Source organism: Mus caroli, chromosome 1, assembly GCF_900094665.2.
Source record: "Mus caroli chromosome 1, CAROLI_EIJ_v1.1, whole genome shotgun sequence".
Classification (NCBI taxonomy): Eukaryota; Metazoa; Chordata; class Mammalia; order Rodentia; family Muridae; genus Mus; species Mus caroli.
This window is the reverse complement of record NC_034570.1, coordinates 53193432-53210250: the sequence shown is the minus strand read 5'-3', so window position 1 is coordinate 53210250 and position 16819 is coordinate 53193432. Positions and strand designations below refer to the sequence as shown.

At 48.8% G+C, this 16819-nt stretch overlaps 1 protein-coding gene and 1 long non-coding RNA gene across 2 annotated transcripts in view; one reads left to right on the top strand and one right to left on the bottom strand.

Annotated features, from left to right (window-relative positions):
- LOC110301439 overlaps positions 1 to 16819 on the top strand; it is a 21519-nt gene that overhangs the window by 4278 nt on the left and 422 nt on the right. The gene's annotated exons all lie outside the window — the stretch shown is intronic.
- On the bottom strand, positions 1407 to 6191 carry Fzd7 (frizzled class receptor 7). The gene has a single exon (XM_021171905.2). It carries the CDS (start codon positions 5381 to 5383, stop codon positions 3665 to 3667), a length of 1719 nt encoding a protein of 572 aa, XP_021027564.1. The 5' UTR covers positions 5384 to 6191; the 3' UTR covers positions 1407 to 3664.

The following is a 16819-nucleotide window of genomic DNA, read 5'->3' as shown; positions in this document are numbered from 1 at the left end:
GGTTGTATTAATTCCCTGTTAGGAAAAGCATGGTTTACCTAAAACTTGACAGTTCATGACAAAAAAATCTGGATAAATCTTAAGAGATTCAATGTTACTGATTTTTCTCTCCTTGCTGCCCAAATCTTTGTTCAGAACCCAGGAAACTCATAAAACACACACACACACACACACACACACACACACACCAAAACAACCAACCAAAGCGGCTTTGCACCAGTGTCTAGCTAGCCTTTCTCCTCCTTGGAGAGAGCTGTCTGTCATTGGTTTTCATTCTTTCCATTTGTAAAAGACACCCGCCCTGTGTGAGCCTGTTAATCAGAACAAACCCAGAGCTGTGTCTGTTACACTTCAGAACTACAGAAACTTCCAGCCTGTGGTGGGATGGGAGAGACAGCAGTGCAGCGCCTGCTCGGGGAAGAGCAGGGGGATCAGCACCTGAACTAAACAAGAAGCAAATGAAAAGACTCTCGAGGCTTAGAACCGGGAGTATGAGACGCCTTCACCATTTCCCTGAGGGGCTACCCAGGGCGTCTGGATTCCAAAGTTAGCCTCTCTGAGTGCAGCAAAGAAGAGCAGAGTGTCTTCCGAGGCCAGCTCGGGGTCAGGCGTGGAGACAACTCCTGCTGAGCTGCTGAGTCACTGCCCCTCGGGAGAGCTGCTGAGCCTGTTTCAATTTACCTAGAAGATTCAGGGAAGCCTCCAGCCGAGTGTTCTGCACAAAGGTGACCCCTGCTCTTATCTGGAAGCATGGAAACTTTTCCCTATCACCTGAATTCAAAGCATTTAAATATCAATAATTTAGATAAGGTGCATTACAACACACATTTCCCAAGACGGTTACAATCAATGGAAAAAGTAGAAATAGCAAAAATATCTTCTAGTCCTTTCAAACAAGAGCTTAGATCCCTAAGGTTAGTAAACTACAGATCAGACTTGGATTCTAAACTTCTAGTCGGTCCTCAAAAGCTTCCCTGAAAAGGCTCAGTTGGAGCAGTGGTTCTCAGCCTTCCTAAGGCTGCAACCCTTTACTGCAGTTCCTCATGCTGTGCTGACCCCAACCATACAATTTTCCTTGCTACCTCATAACTGTAATTTTGTTACTGTCATGAGACATAATGTGAATATCTGATATGAAGAATATCTGATATGTGACAGCCCCCCCCCCAAAGGGGTCCAATCCACAGGTTGAGAACGGCTGGCTTAGAGGTAAATAAGGAGGTGGTGGTGGAAACAGGAAACAAGAATGAGAACAAAGCAAACCCAAAAGCTTTTGTGACCCTCGATAAGGCACTATGGGACAGGACACACCCCACACACTTGCTCCACCTCCTTTCCACGTAAAAGTTTTATTCTTTGGTTTACTATCTCAGGAAGAGTAAATAAACATTCACTTTGTATTTTTAAAAAAATTTATTCGTGATCTGTACATGTGATAAAGTGGGGCTTCATTGTAGATCTTTAAAGGTAAAACAAAACAAAAATCCAAAGTAAAAATGTATAAATACAATATATATTTTCTTACAAAAATGGGAGATTTACAAAATATACATACTGCACTGTCTCTATTTTACAAATTTCACATGCACTTAAAGAGATAAAACACAAAAGATGCCAAACCTGTGTAGTGGCAGCTTAAAAAAATTCTGACAGGTGAGATCACTTTGAAAGTTTAAAAAAATACAAGATCACTTTAATTGTAAAAGCAGCTCCATTCAACTGACCAGGACACATATGAAGTAATCTGTCCTCCCGACAGTCCCCCCCACCCCCGGCTGGCATTAAAAACTGCTCTGAGAAACTGAAGAACATTGCAAAATTGGAGGACAGTCAGTGTCAAAGGTAGGGTAAAGGTCAACTCCCATGATGCTCTGCTCAGCTTTACATTATGTCAAAGAACCAGACTTCTATTGCAAGAAAAAAAGAGAAGTACACGATTTAAAATTAATAAATGTAAGTCTTCTAGTACATTTCAAAGAACTCCAGAATCACTTTGAAGTTCACCTTCCCTTAATGACTTTCTTGAAACCTGGCTCAAACTCTCCTCTTCCTTCGCTATCATTCCTCTTGCCCTCGCCTCATGCAACCAGAGAGAGAAAGGGTCAGCGCATGTGTCTGATAGATAGATGTTTACATCTCTAGAACAAGAAAATGGGGGCAAAAATGCTTTTAAACCTTTAAGTTAAAATTTTTGTCTTTTATCTTTACTAATGTGAGCGTTATGTCTTGAAAGATACAAATTAGGAAGGGGAGCCAGGCCTGGTGGACCATGACTTTAATCCCAGCAATTGAGAGGCAGAGGCAGGTGGATGTCTGTGAGTTCAAAGCCAGCCTGCTCTGCAGAGCCAGTTCCTGGATAGTCAGGGCTACACAGAGATACCCTGTCTGGAGGAAAAACAAAACACAACAAAACAAAGACAGCAAAAATCCCAAATTGGACGGAAGGAAGGGGGCAGAAAATCAAAATTTGGGTTATGGGGGCGTAGAATGGGAGGAGATTTCATTAAGCAAACGGAGTCTATTAGATCATGTGTTCTGAATTAAATCTGTTTAAAACAAATAACAAAACTCCTAGCGTTTCCTTTATCCAAGTCAGAACGTGTGCCTGAATGGGTATGAAAGCCGCTCTTCACTCTTCCTTAAAAAGGAATGTTTATCTCAACCAAATTAACAACCAAAGGAAAACCTCGGATTTCTGTGGCTTTGCCTGTAAAAGCTGCTGGCTTCACAGTTAGGCCTTTCCTCAGGGAGACACTTTCGTTTCCCGCTTTGTCTCTTACAACAAAGACAAGGGGGGTGGGATGGGAGGGGAGGGGAGTGCGTTCCTGTTTTGAAAAGCAACAAGTCATGACTTTTTTCAGGGTATGAAACCAAATAAAACATTCTTTTTCTCTCCGCCTTCCTTAGAAAATGAAAAAGTAGCAAAAAATTAAAAAGTAGCAGACTGTATCTCCCACTCGCCTTCTTGGCCTCCTCTCGAAAACCAACTTCACGTTAGGACTCTAGCAGGCAGGCCCCGGCCTTCCAAATGCTTATTTTACCAGACTTGAAAGGAGTAGGGAAGGAAAACAGGCGGGAGGGGGCCCGGGAGGAGGACTGTAAGGTCTGACCCTGGAAATTAACCCATCTGGGCTCCAGTTTGGCCCCAGTGAAAAGAGATTATGGTTTGACCACGGCTTGACAAGGGCACCGCAGGGGGTCCCCCCATCTTGGCCACAAAGCCTAGGCTACAGACTGTGCGGTATCACCCTCCCCTCCCAGCCCCCCTTCACTAGAGTGAGCACAACCACTTGCCTTGCAGCAGGGGATTGGACTCACAGCCCTGGCTCATCTCTGGCGCCTGAAGAACTCACCAGTCTCTCTCTGCTGGTCTCAACCTTTCCCTTAGGTCCTAGCCCGTCCATATCTTTCACAGTTAGCACCGTCCTGCAAGTCTTAGCCAGAAGTCTTTTCAGCCACTGCCTTTGCCTTTGGGCCTCCTCTCAAAACCATCTCTCGCCCCAAATCTCTTCTCACCTCCAAATAACTTCTCACTTCCAGGTTAAAGCTCAGTGGAGGGGGCAGGTAGCTTACGGAAACAAGCCCCCACCCAGCAGTTCTCTCCCTACCGTGCCTCTCCTCCTGTGAAAGGGTAGAAGAGGCAAGGGTGGGTAAGGACCCGGGCTCATACCGCAGTTTCCCCCTTGCTGCTGTGGCTGAGTCTGTGGTAGAAGCGACGCCATGACTGCAGGGTCTTGCCCGACCAGATCCAGAAGCCCGTAGTGATGCCCACGATCATGGTCATCAGGTACTTGATCATGAAGACTGTAAAGTCGGGGCTCATGGGAGAGAAGTGGCCCGGAGGGCAGGGCACAGCGTAGCTCTTGCAGGTCTGCAGGAGCCAGGTGCGTTCCCAGTGCTCTCGGAAGGCCTGCTCATAAAAGTAGCAGGCCAGGACGATGGTGGCCGGCACCGTGTAGAGCACGCTGAAGACGCCGATGCGCACCATCAGCTTCTCCAGCTTCTCCGTCTTGGTGCCGTCGTGCTTCATGATGGTGCGGATGCGAAAGAGAGACACAAAGCCGGCCAACAGGAAGGACGTCCCGATGAAGAGGTAGACGAACAAGGGCGCCAGCACGAAGCCCCGCAATGCATCCACACTAGACAGGCCCACGTAGCACACTCCACTGAGTAGGTCACCATCCACCTGGCCCATGGCCAAGATGGTGATTGTCTTGACCGCTGGCACAGCCCACGCGGCCAGATGAAAGTACTGCGAGTTAGCCTCGATGGCCTCGTGGCCCCACTTCATGCCAGCTGCCAGGAACCAAGTGAGGGACAGAATGACCCACCAGATGGAGCTGGCCATACCGAAGAAGTAAAGCACCATGAAGAGGATGGTGCAGCCCTCCTTCTTGGTGCCCTGCGCCACCGTGCGGTAGCCATCGTCCGAGAAGCGCTCCACGCACACGGCACGGTCCTCTAGCAGGAAGCCCGCCACGTGCGCCACTGCCACCATGAAGTAGCAACCCGACAGGAAGATGATAGGTCGCTCTGGATAGCTGAAGCGACGCATGTCCACTAGGTAGGTGAGCACCGTGAAGAGCGTCGAGGCGCAGCACAGCACTGACCACACACCCACCCAGAGGCGGGCGAACCGTCTCTCCTCTTCTTTAAAGTACATGAGGCCGTTAGCACGGCCCGGCTCACACGGGGCACCGCAGTCACGCTCACCTAGGAAGCGGTAGCCCAGGTAGGGGGGCACCTTGAGCTGGCGCGGACACGAGAAGGGGAAAGACAAGCGGCCTCTGCCATCTGAGGGGGACATCGCAGTGAAAGGTGGGTCTGGCAGGTAGGGAGCAGTAGGGTAAGCGGTGGGACTGCCGCCCGCGCCCCCGGAGCCGTCGGACGTGTTCTGTCCCACGCAGATCTCGCCGGCGCCGTGCACTGGGAAGTTCTCGCAGCGCAACCGCTCTGGCCACTGGAAGCCGAACTTGTTCATGAGCGCCTCGCAGCCCTGTCGGGCGCGCTCGCACAAGGAACGGCACGGAGGAATGGCTTGGTCGAGCACAGTGCACACGGGTGCGTACATAGAGCATAAGAAGAAGCGTAGCTCGGGAGAACACTGCACCTTTACCAGAGGGTAGAATTGGTGCACCTCGAGGCCCGCGTCCTCTTGGTTCGTGTGGCCCAGCAGGTTGGGCAGGATGGTCTGGTTGTAGGCGATATCCGTGCACAACGGGATGGAGATGGGCTGGCAGAAGCCGTGGTCCGGTACCGAGATGCCTTTCTCGCCGTGGTATGGCTGAGCCCGGGTGTCCGTGGGCAGCGCGCCCAGAAGAGCAAGCACCAGGGCGCACAGGCCCAGGGGCGAGTGCGACGCCGCCGTGCCGGGGCCCCGCATCGCCGGCCGCGAGTGCAGCGGCGTTCTCAGCTGGAGGAAAAAGACGAGGCGCTGGGGAGAGGCTTGGATGCAGGGAGGCGCCGCCGCGCCCGGCGCATGAGAGTCCTCCCGGCGCCGGGGCCGGGCCGTGGGCGGCGCGGAGCCGAGGGTGCTAGGGTGCCTGCACAGCGGGGGCGAGGCCGCCAGCCGAGGGGGCGCCGTAGCCGCCTCCGCGTGGCACTCACGCAGCCGCCGGAGGTTCAAACTCCTGGGCCTGGAGTGGGGGATCGAGGGAAGGGGTGTCGCCTTACCCTCCCCGCCGAGACGTAACGGTGCGGCTTTCTCTGCGGCGACGAGCAACAAGCTTCTCCGGTTACCCTTCAAAGTTTGCCCAAGTTTCTCGAGCCCCGGGCGCACGCCGATACGCACGTCCCCTAAACCGAGTCGGGCCTCCGCCAGGCCAGCGCCCTGCGTCCCTGCCTGCTCGCCCCGGCCGTCGCCTCGGTGGTGCTGCTCCGCCTTCTCTCCTTGAGGCCCCGCAGGCCACTGCCGCCGCCTCTTCTGATTCTGGAGCCTCCTTCAGTCCTAGGAAGGTCGGCCCCAAGTTTCAAGTCAAATGGCTCGTTCTCGCTTTGAGATCGGTGCTCGGGAGGTAAGAGCTGGACAAGCTGGTTTTGGAAACGGAGTTGCGCGGAATCCGAAGCGCCGAGGCCCCTGCACCCGCGGCCTGCCTGCACCCGGCCTCTCCTGCCCCGCTCAGTCCCAGCCCACGATTCCCCGCGTCCAGCACCGCCCGCCAGGGAAGGAGCGCGGAGTAACGCCTGGGAGCCGCACTGGTGGCTAGAAGAAGCGTCGGGCTTGCAGGGCTGCAGGCCGCCCCGCCCCCTCCCCTCCCCCCATTCACAAACCACTACGGGGGCGGGCCCCGAGCCCTCTGGACATCCAATAGCGCGCTTTGTTTTCTCTGTGGACGCCTTCCGATTGGGTGGAAGTCGGAAGGGGTGGCCTAGGGAACAAGGAAGGCGGTGCTTAAAGCGCTCTGGGCGGATTCCTGAGGGGAGGGGCGGGGGACTGAAAGAGAAAAGTTAGGAAAAACTTTTACCCAGAATTTGCTCAAGGGAGAAAAAACGCACCAGAAAGGGAACTTGCCTGTAAGATTGGTTCCTCTTCCGGGTACCCTAAAATACACATTTCCGAGCAAAATGGGGCATTCGCCGAAGGCTTTGGGGAGAAGCTGAGAATAGCACAGCGCCAGGGCAGAGAGACGTGACCCGGAGTCACGTTAGCCTGGCCTGGCAGGCTAGGGCGGGAGGATTTTGGTTAGCATCAGTGTGAGTCGAGAAAGGGGTGCGACTAAGGATCGCTTTTTCTTCCCCTACCCCAACCGACCACGTGAAGGCACAATTCCCTCTCCCTCCCCCAGTTACAAAAAAGGGGGGCCTCCTGGAGGGAGAAACCCGAGTCGGCCGAGGGGCGGACTTGTGGCGGGAGGAAGTGCAGACCCTCGGAGGAGAGGGCCCAGAGCTGGGGGTCCGCTGCACACACGAGCCTGCCACCCCTCCCGGACACACTGCTGGGAGCCTGGGGAGCCCAAGAGGCTCTGTTTTGTTTTGTTTTTGTTTTTGTTTTTGTTTTTTTTACTCCAAGGCAGCTCTAGGGGAATGCTTATGAAAGTAACCTGAGACCGAGGGCCTCGGAACTCTCTGTACGATTTACAGAGCGCCTTCGGTTACCCCGTTTTCCCTTTTTTTCCCTGAGGTGTGTGGCCTTCACGGACCCCCATCTTCGTTGCAGAAGCAACCATTTGATCTTTCCATTTGGAATCTACATAGAAATGTTTTAACGCGCGTTAGAAAGCAGGGCATCTGCTAATTAAAGGGCTTTCGAGACACAAAGAGGGGTTATTTTCCTTGTGGGGTAGCGTTTTCTGATTGGCAAGCTTTCTTTTGTTCTTGGTCAAATCTTAACCCCGCTCCAGGCACTGGGCGCTCGTGCGCGTTGTCTGATTGCCCCGGACCGGTCAGAAGTTAGTGAGGGGCCTCTGCCCTCTCACAGGAGCCACCAAGGAATATCATGAATACTATGAATTCCCATGCAGGGAAGTGGCAAGTTGAATCGTTGAATCTGTCTCTGCAATCTTATAATTTTAAACATTTTTTCCTGGCTGAGTCCTGTCTGTCTCACTTGGGTGCTGGGGTTTTAGGAGATTTTTAATAGGTCGAATGTTGAATGCCGGCAGAAGTAACTCCCTCTGGTATACAGTTTCTCCATCTAGGAAAAGCTTGATTCTGAAATCTAAGACAATTAATTAATTGGATTCCCTTTTCTCGATGCCCTGAGCTCCTTTTAATTCTTTTATTTACTTTACCTCAGAGGTTCGTTGAGCTCCTTCCTTCCACTTTAGAGTTCTTCATCTTTTGTGCTCCTGTTAATGCGTCTGAAGAGCCCAGCCCCATGGAACAAGGTGGTGTCAGACAGTTGACACCCTCCATCTGACCAGTTTCCTTCTAAGCTCAGTTTACCCTTCACACCAATCCCCAGCCCCCTTTAGAGTATCTGCCTCAAAGCAATAAAGATGAATAAGCAACGTTTTCCTTTTTTAAAACTATACAGTCTTCAAGACCTCATCTGCTTTCTAAATTATTATTCCTATTACCTTCAGCTGTGCTGTGTTGATATTTGTGGGAAGATGTTTAAGACACTGGGGGCTGTTTTGCTTTGTCATTGAAAGTGTGGGTGGTAGAGCTTAGATTCCTTTCTTCTCCCCATTGAGGTTCAGGATGCCCTCCTTTTTAAGATAAAAATTTCATGCTCATACATCAGATCACTGATCTAACTCATATCTGCTAATTGAGGGAGAAATACCAAGCAGTGTCAAAAAATATGAAAGCGGACAGGATAGAGCACTGCCTCAAATACAGCGGAAACCAGCCAGCGGATGAGCTGCTCATCCTTAGAGTCCCAGACAGCTCTGATGTTAGGCAATAGGAATAATGATGGAGCAAGAGGGGGTGGGATGAGCCAGTATAGGAAGAAATGAAATAGTTCTAACGCAGTCTATGCACGAGGTACAGGAAACCCATCCCAGGTGAGAATGTCACAGAGGTGAGTCCTTTTGCTCTGTCCCAGGCAGAGAAGAGCAAAAGTACTGGAGAAGCAAAGGTGGCATTTAGAGCTGGGATAAGGAGGCTGTTTAAAGGTGATTTAAAACAACAGCGGCAACACTCTGTCTGGGCTTGGAGATGTCGCTCAGTATGGGGCAATTGCCTAATGTATAAGGCCCTAGATTCAATCCTTCACCCCCCCACACACACACACACTAAACAAAATTAAATAAATAACCTCAATCCAAAATTACTCCAAGAAAAAGAGAATGAACTGCTTGTGCCAGGTATGGTGGTGCACACATGCCTTTAATCTCAGTGCTTGAGAGGCAGAGGCAGTTGGATCTCCATGAGTTCGAGGCTAGTCTGCTCTACAGAGAGCTACTTAGTGATATTTTAATTCAAAATAAAACTGTGCACATTTGCGCCAAAGAGAGAGAGATCTGTTTGTGAGACAATGCTGAAACTTTCTATGCCTGCCTCATGTCAAATGATATGATAAAAAGGAAAAAAAAAAAAAGGTATCTTTAGTTTTGAGATGCTATGGTTTTAAGGAGCCATGTCATAAAGGAGCAGACCAGAAGAGGTAAGTTCACGATGTAAGGAGCCAAGTCTGTTTTAGGCTCTCTGACAAGTGAGGCAATGTTGGTTTACACTCTCCCTGGGATTAATTTTCTTTCCAAACAACACCTTCCACACCCAGCTCCCAAAGCTGGTATCTTCTTTGGAAAGCCAAGGGTGGAAAATTTTGTAACTGTCTGCTGCAAAACTTCCAATTGTCCCTGCCCTTTAAAATAACAAAGGCCTTTATTTCTTCACATCATAGTCATATATGGCCTCAAAGAAAGTGGTGGTAGTCACTAGCTCCACTAGTTTTTTTTTCAAGTACTACTTATTTTGGCTAGGTCCCAGGTTTATCTAGCTGAATTACATTCTGATGTCAGAGCAGATTTGAAAATGGCCACGTGGTGCCACAATCCCGTTCTTTTTTTTTTTTTTTTTTTTTTTTTGGTTTTTCGAGACAGGGTTTCTCTGTATAGCCCTGGCTGTCCTGGAACTCACTTTGTAGACCAGGCTGGCCTCGAACTCAGAAATCCGCCTGCCTCTGCCTCCCGAGTGCTGGGATTAAAGGCGTGCGCCACCACGCCCGGCTCACAATCCCGTTCTTATAATGAAACTCTGGCTGCAAGAATCCATGGAAGGCCAGAAAAGCACCTCGGGGCACACACCTGTCTTTCTGACCTCTCTTTTGCCATACATTTTGGCATTATAATGAAGATTTGAGATATCTAATTGCCAGATTGCCACCAACTTGTGTTCATCTTAGTTTGGGTGTTGACTTGTTCTCCACCCAAACATTTTTATCTTTAAGTTACTTTCAAATGTTATGGAAGTTAGAGATGTCCAGATTGAAGACAAGGAAGGCCACTACTACTGCCGTGGTGGTGCTCACATTTGGTGGGCGGGCAGAGATGCTTTATATAGCAGACTCAGTTACTGCGTTTGTTGGACCAAGAGTTTTATGAGTTATTTATGGTTGTATAACAAATAGTCCCCAATTTAGCAGCTTTGAAAGAACAAACACTTGGTATCGTTTCTAAGTGTCAGGAACCTGGGTGCACTTAGCTTGACCTGGCTTTGTGTCTGTCTGCTCATTGCAAGCAGGGTTAGTCATGGCTTCATTGAAGCCCTCTCTCTCTGTCTCCTTCTGTCTCTCTCTGTCTCTGTCTTTTGAGACATAGTTTCTCTTTGTAGTTCTGGCGGGCCTAGAACTCAACTCGGAGATCCACCTACCTCTGCCTCCCAAATGTCCCACTTCCAAACTCGAATAACATGGAGCCCGCCTCAGGCTTTTTTACACACTGCCAAAGCCATCGGTTTCCTGTCATTCATCCCTCCCCTAGCACACTCAAAATATGAAACTTCATTCAGGGTGAAAACTCAGCAGGAGAGAGCCCTCAGAGTGTGGGGGTGTAAGAGAAGGTGAGAGTTGGAATGCCCTGGACTGTGGCACTCACAAGGGGAGCTACAGTCTTCGTAATCCCAAGAGTCCTTAGGTTACCCTCACTTAAGAGGCAACAGGGATGGAGCAAGGTGTGGAGATCCTAGGGGATGGATGTCTGGAGTGCTTCTCAAGGTGATTACGAGGAAGGTTATTTCTTCTGCCAGAGAGTTGTGTAGCCGAGGACACAGAGAAAAACAGCTCTTGGCCTGCTGGCCTTGCGGCCCAACAGTGAGGACACAGAGCTGACTGGCTACAGTATCTGCTACTGTCAGAACAGAACCCTGACCCGGGAGGACTTTTCTCAAACACAGTCCTAGGAAAAGCCTCTGGGTGCAGAGAGTAAGGCACTCCATGGGGACCTTGTCTGCATTCAGAAGACACAGCCTTTTCAATACAGTCTGAGAGAGACTTGGGCCGTCTGGTAACAGCACTGTAGGTAATTGCCACCTGCATCTCAGTGCCACTCTGTGTGGCACTGAGGTGTGGGCTGAGTGCAGAGGTGGCCAGAGCAGACTGGCTTGGTTCTGGTTCTCACTACTGAATTCCTGTCCTGCCTCAGGCCAGTTACCTAACTTCCCTAGTTCCCTCCAGTGTGTGGAGAGGATTAATGGTTTAAGAGCTGTAAGGAGTTTATGACCCAAACACAAGAAAATCATCACAACAGCATTCTGGTTTAGTTATGGGATGCAAAGCATGAGATGAAATAAAAGGCCCATTTAGCAGTGTAACTGTGGCTTGGGGTCTTTGCTGAAGTTATATATATATATATATAAATGTGTGTGTGTGTGTAATATATATGTATTGTATATGTGATATATAAAGTGTGGCTATTTGGATGCGCAACACATAATATATTATATTATAATATATATTAAAGCAGTATGCTAGAGGATGTTTCTAATGATTGCCTAGGAGAAAAACTTTGGTCTGCACTTTCCCCAATTTCCAAGGTATAAATACTGCTGCTATGGTGGCTGACCCAACATGTTGTCAGAGAGCTTGGAGTTGAAAAAAACATGCACACAGGAAACCCTTGGTGTCTGTTCTAGGACACTAATGGGCTTATAGAACTTCTCTTCCAATTGCTTTGAGCATCCAAATAGTCACATTTTAAATATAATGATCACTGCTTGTACTGTGCCAGGTGCTATGAATACAGTATGTCTAATTTCCTGACAACCCTGGGAGATTCCTGGTAGATGCTCCCTAGAGAAGCCAGGCCTAGACTAAAGCTAACACCTATACAGTGGTTTTTACAAGCATTCTATGGCATACACAGCTAATCTCTGTTGTTGTTGTTGTTAATACAGAGAAGCCTTAGAATGTTGGCACCTAAGACTCAGGCCTACGTTAATGATGCCCATGAGTGTTACTTCCGCTGTTTCAGCCCACTTAGGAGAACCCATCAATTCACTCTAGTTTTCCAAGAACAATGGGGTTCCCGCTGCTGAAACTGCCCTAGTGGGCAGCTAACCTCACTCCTGTCACTAAGGCAGGCAGGAAACTTGGTAGTTTTTAGGTCATCCCTATAAGAGAATGCAGGCCCTACCAGTGGAGAGCTGGCAGGAGAACAGCAGGGGGTGGACTCATAGTAGCAGTGGTAAATGCCCCCAAAGAAACTTCTAGAAGACTAAAGATGGGAGTTGGAACGATAGAGCTCACACCTAGCTGGTTACCAGAATCATCTGAAGAATAGAGGGGGTGGGGGGAGTGAAGGGAGAGAAGGGAAGGGAGACAAAAAGAAGGGAAGGGAAGGGACTTCAGAAGCTTAACCCCACCACATCATCTTGGGTCAGAATTTCTGGCATAGGATTTGGGATTTAAATTTTTTCAGAGCTCACTAGGGGATTCTTTTGTGTTAGTAAGACTTGGGGACTTGTATCTCAAACCAGTGCACTGTCACTGTTGCTACACAGAATGTCTTCAGCCTCACAGAGTCCTTACTCTGCCTAATTTCATTTTGAACTGAAGGCTACAAATATCAAAATTGTAAATGAGCAGTGTGTGTGTGTCTGTGTGGAGAGGGGGTGGGGGAGAGAGAGAGAGAGAGAGAGAGAGAGAGAGAGAGAGAGAGAGAGAGAGAGAGAGAGAAGAGAGACAGAGGAGGGAGGGAGGTGAAGCCAGGGACAGAGAGGGATGGACAAGTGACTGAATGTGTGATGTTAGCTTCTGAGATCTTATCTATGAGGCTCAAGTTCACTGCTGCTATTCTGAAGTGAGACAGCTGCTACTCCCACAGCTCACTTCCTCAGACCGACATTACCCTCTTGGACCACATGAACCCTGACCTCAAAGACTGAGTCATGAATAGATAATGTGACAGGGCCTAGAGGTTGTCTGTCATGAGACCATTGTCCAACAGGTGTACCTGCGGATACAGATTGGCCACCTAATTACATCCTTTGTTTTCAGGAAGGTCTGATGTAAATACACAGTGAACAGAAAAGCAAAAATCAAGAATCAGGAGAAATCTGGAGGAGGCAAGTGCTGTTCAGACGACTGCGCGGGTAGAAATGGTAGCAGCAGGAGCGGTAGAAGGAACGACGGGAAGGCAAAGGGGAAAATAGGAAGGCGATAAGTAAGGAAGGGACAAAAAAAATAACCCACATATTTTAAGAAGAGAGGATATCTGGAGCGGTATCTCAGTAGTCAAGAGTATTAGCTGTGTTTTCAGAAGAATGTGGGTTCAAGGTCAAGCACCTACATGGTGGCTCACAACAGGGAACCTGGGGATCAAACACCTTCTTCTGCCCTGCCCCTTCCACAGGTATCAGACATTCATGTAAGCAAAACACCTGATCACATAAAAATAAAATAAAATAATAAAGAATTAAAGAGGAAGAAGAAACCAAGAGCCCAAATCACAGGGGCTGCTTCCTGGCTCTCTTCCTACTCTCAAAATCCTACCATGGCCCGATGAAACCACTTGACCACTTATCTTTTACTAAGCTTCTAGGGAAAACCCTACCAGCTGTATGCCAGGGCCTGGAAAAAGCTGAACACAAGGCCATCTTCTGACTTTCCTGGGAGCCCTGGAGGAGCATTTACTCCCAGCTGACAAGCCAGCTTCAGTCCTGCAGAGAGCTGTGTTCAGCCGGTCCTGCCTGGATGCAGAATTTGAGAATAGGGCTGGGCATGCAGCCGGTGGGCACATTGTTGCCTAGCATGCATGACTCCCGGGTTAGATTCCCTAGCACTGCCCAGGACCTAGTGTGGTAGCTTGAACCTGTAATCCCAGATCTCAAGGACATAGAGGCAGTGGGATCAGAACTTCAAGACCACACCCAGCTCATTGCAAGCTCAAGGCTAGCTTGGGATACATAAGACCCTGCAGAAAAATGAGCAAGCAAGAAAGCAAAACAAACCAAACCTGGGAAGTATAGCAGGACTACAATCAATATATTGACTGAATTATCTGTAAAAGCTCGGCCGACTCTTTCTCCTGGGTCGGGAGGAGAAATAAATTTGTTACGGCGTACTACCACCTTCAACATGTTGTGGGACTGCTGTCCGTCCTTCAGTAGCTCCTCTTCCAAAGTGACAGATAGGAGCCCCAGTGTTTGGCTGCACATATAGTCTAGGAAGCTTCCTTTCTTGCTTTCCCAATGGTAGACACCGGGCCGTGGGCGTCCAAGATAGTCTGTTATATTGCATACATATAAACACAATAGATATCACCTCCTTCCTGTCTGTTGATACCTAGAACTTGGGAAAGGAGAGAGACTGGAGTCAGGGTCTCTGATACCATGCTATACTAATTAACTTCTTTTCGATGTCTGAGGCCTCCCTGTGCCTTACAGCCAACCTAGCCCTATTTGATCACAGTGTGCCCGGCCCACAGGATTGCACTTGTATCAAGTCCACTCTAATGCTCCAGTCCCCTTCCAGCTTTGTGACCGAGTTGGGATTCTATTTCATTTCTCTTCTCTGTCATCCACAAAGTTGACATTTGCTTTGTTGAAATCAAATTGTGCCGTTCATCAATCATATGAAATTCAGTGTGTCAGGGGAGGGGGGTGGCTTTGCAAAAGGCGGCTGTACAGGGTACAGATAGGGACAAAAGACCTCGGGATCCTGAGAACCACGGGCTAAAGCACTGCTGTCTCTTCCAAATGGAACATAGACTTGGGATACACGAACTAAATTCAGTGGTACGAGGGAACTGGTTTCGGAGTTTAAAGGAAGTTGATTCTCAGAGGGGTGGCGGTAGAGGGATGAATTTTTTAAAACCTGCTTCCCTCGTTTTAAACATCTGTTAAAAGCTCTCCGAGAGGGTCTGATATGAACCCAGGGTTTTAAATAGTTGATGACAAAACAGAAAGAAGGGCTTAGTTTCTCTTTCTTAAAAAATATATTAAGTCAGCGAACTGTCTCCTCTAGTGGGTGCCAGCCTAGAGGAGGCACAGAGCATTTTTAGTCCTTCTAGAGAATTCTAAGGAAGAAATACTTCAGTGACCAAGAGACTTTGGGGGGGGGGCACTCCTGATGAATTCCACACCCTTGGCTAAGGTCCAGTCTGGTTATCCCTCAGTTTTTCCCAGAGTGCTTTATGATATGGCTCTAACAGCCTCTGGCTCTATTTGGGAGCTTCTGGACTAAGCAGGGACTCCCTGATAGTCAGGATTCTCATGGACGGACAGTGCAGAGGTGAGCAGGTCTCTTCCTAGGGCCCGTTGACTGACACCCAACTTGTGTGATCTATTAGGAAATCCCTGCTCAACACGCAGAGTGGTCCCTTAAGGGACGCTTGCCCAAGGCTTTCTCCCCGTTCACATTTCCACTTAATCTCCTCCTTCTCCCTTCCCTGCCTCCCCCCTATTATTATAAATAGCACTTTAAACTCTAGAGCCAGGCTCTTCAATTAAGGTGTAGACAAAGTGGTTTGACTCCACTTGATTAGAAACTCTGAAAGGGAGAGAGCACAACCTTAAAACATTTGCTTTTCAAAGCCAGCGGGGGAGGGGAGGGAGAGAGAGAGAGAGAGAGAGAGAGAGAGAGAGAGAGAGAGAGAGAGAAGCTGTCCCGTGATCTCAAATTTGCCAGATGTCAGTTTAAAGGGGGCTAAGAATTCCTAAGCCTTTGTTTACCAAATCCTTGCACAGAAAACTCTGAGAACCCGGGGCTTTGAGTACCTGGCAGAGGAGGCCACCCAAAGGTTAAGGTAGAATGGGAAGAGGTCGGGTGGGGGTGGGGGTGGGGTGGGGTGGGGTGGAGCACATGGTGGCCATTTGAGGTGGTTTTTTTTTTTTTTCCTCTTAATTACCTGGGGTTGCCCTTCGAGAAATCAGTTCTCTTTGCAGTTGGGAAATTAACCCTTAATCTCCACAAATGAGGGCAATCAACCCATTTACTAAATAAACACAGATCATTACAGCTCCGCTGCCCCTCATTGTGATTTAATTTGAGAATGGCTTCACCTGAGCTAGAGCAGGGCCAGGAGTAACCTGCTGGTGTCCCCTAGGGGAGATGGCAGTTTGATAAGTGGCTGAGAAAGTGAAGTGAGCTGAGCCAAGCCTGGGCAGAGCTTTGAGATCTCCTCGGCAGTGAGCGTCACGGACCCTCCCTGACTTGGTCTTACTGCGTGAACTTAGCAGGAAACACTCCGTGTGGCTGGCTTTGAAAGTGGAAGCTGGCTAAAGCCAGTTTTATTTGCATGTTGACTGCTGAAGTCCCTGGGATGGAACAGAGAAGCTCTTTATTTCTTAGTTCACCCTTAGTAATACATTGAGGAATCTGCCCTTGCACTTAATTCTCTGCCTCACCCACCAGTTCTTCTGTTTATTGGTTGTCACTGGGGAAGTCCACTGTGCTGGGATGCTGTGCCAAGTTCACAGGGGCACCCGAGAAAAAAACTGAACCAATTGATGATCAATGAGTTAATTACTGTAGCCCAACTCAAGTCGAAAAGCACAGAAGACAAGCTTGTGACCTACTTCACTTATTTAAAAATATGTATTTAGGAGCCAGTGAGGTGGATCAGTGCTTGACACCAAATCTGACGACCTGGATTTAATCCCTGGAACCCACTTGATACGTACAGGGAACTGACTTTCTCTAGTTGTCCTGTGATTTTCACACATGCATGGCCACATGTGCTACACACACACACACACACATACATACATACACACACACACACACACAAAGTGAAATAAATCTTAAGAAAAGAGGTAGTGCTTGAGAGATGATTGCTCTTCCAGAGGTCCTGAGTTCAATTCCCAGCAACCACACGGTGGCTCACAAACATCTCATTACAGAATGAGATCTGATGCCCTCTTCTGGGGTGTCTGAAGACAGCTACAGTGTACTTACACAAAATAAGTAAATAAATCTGTTTTTTTTTTTTTT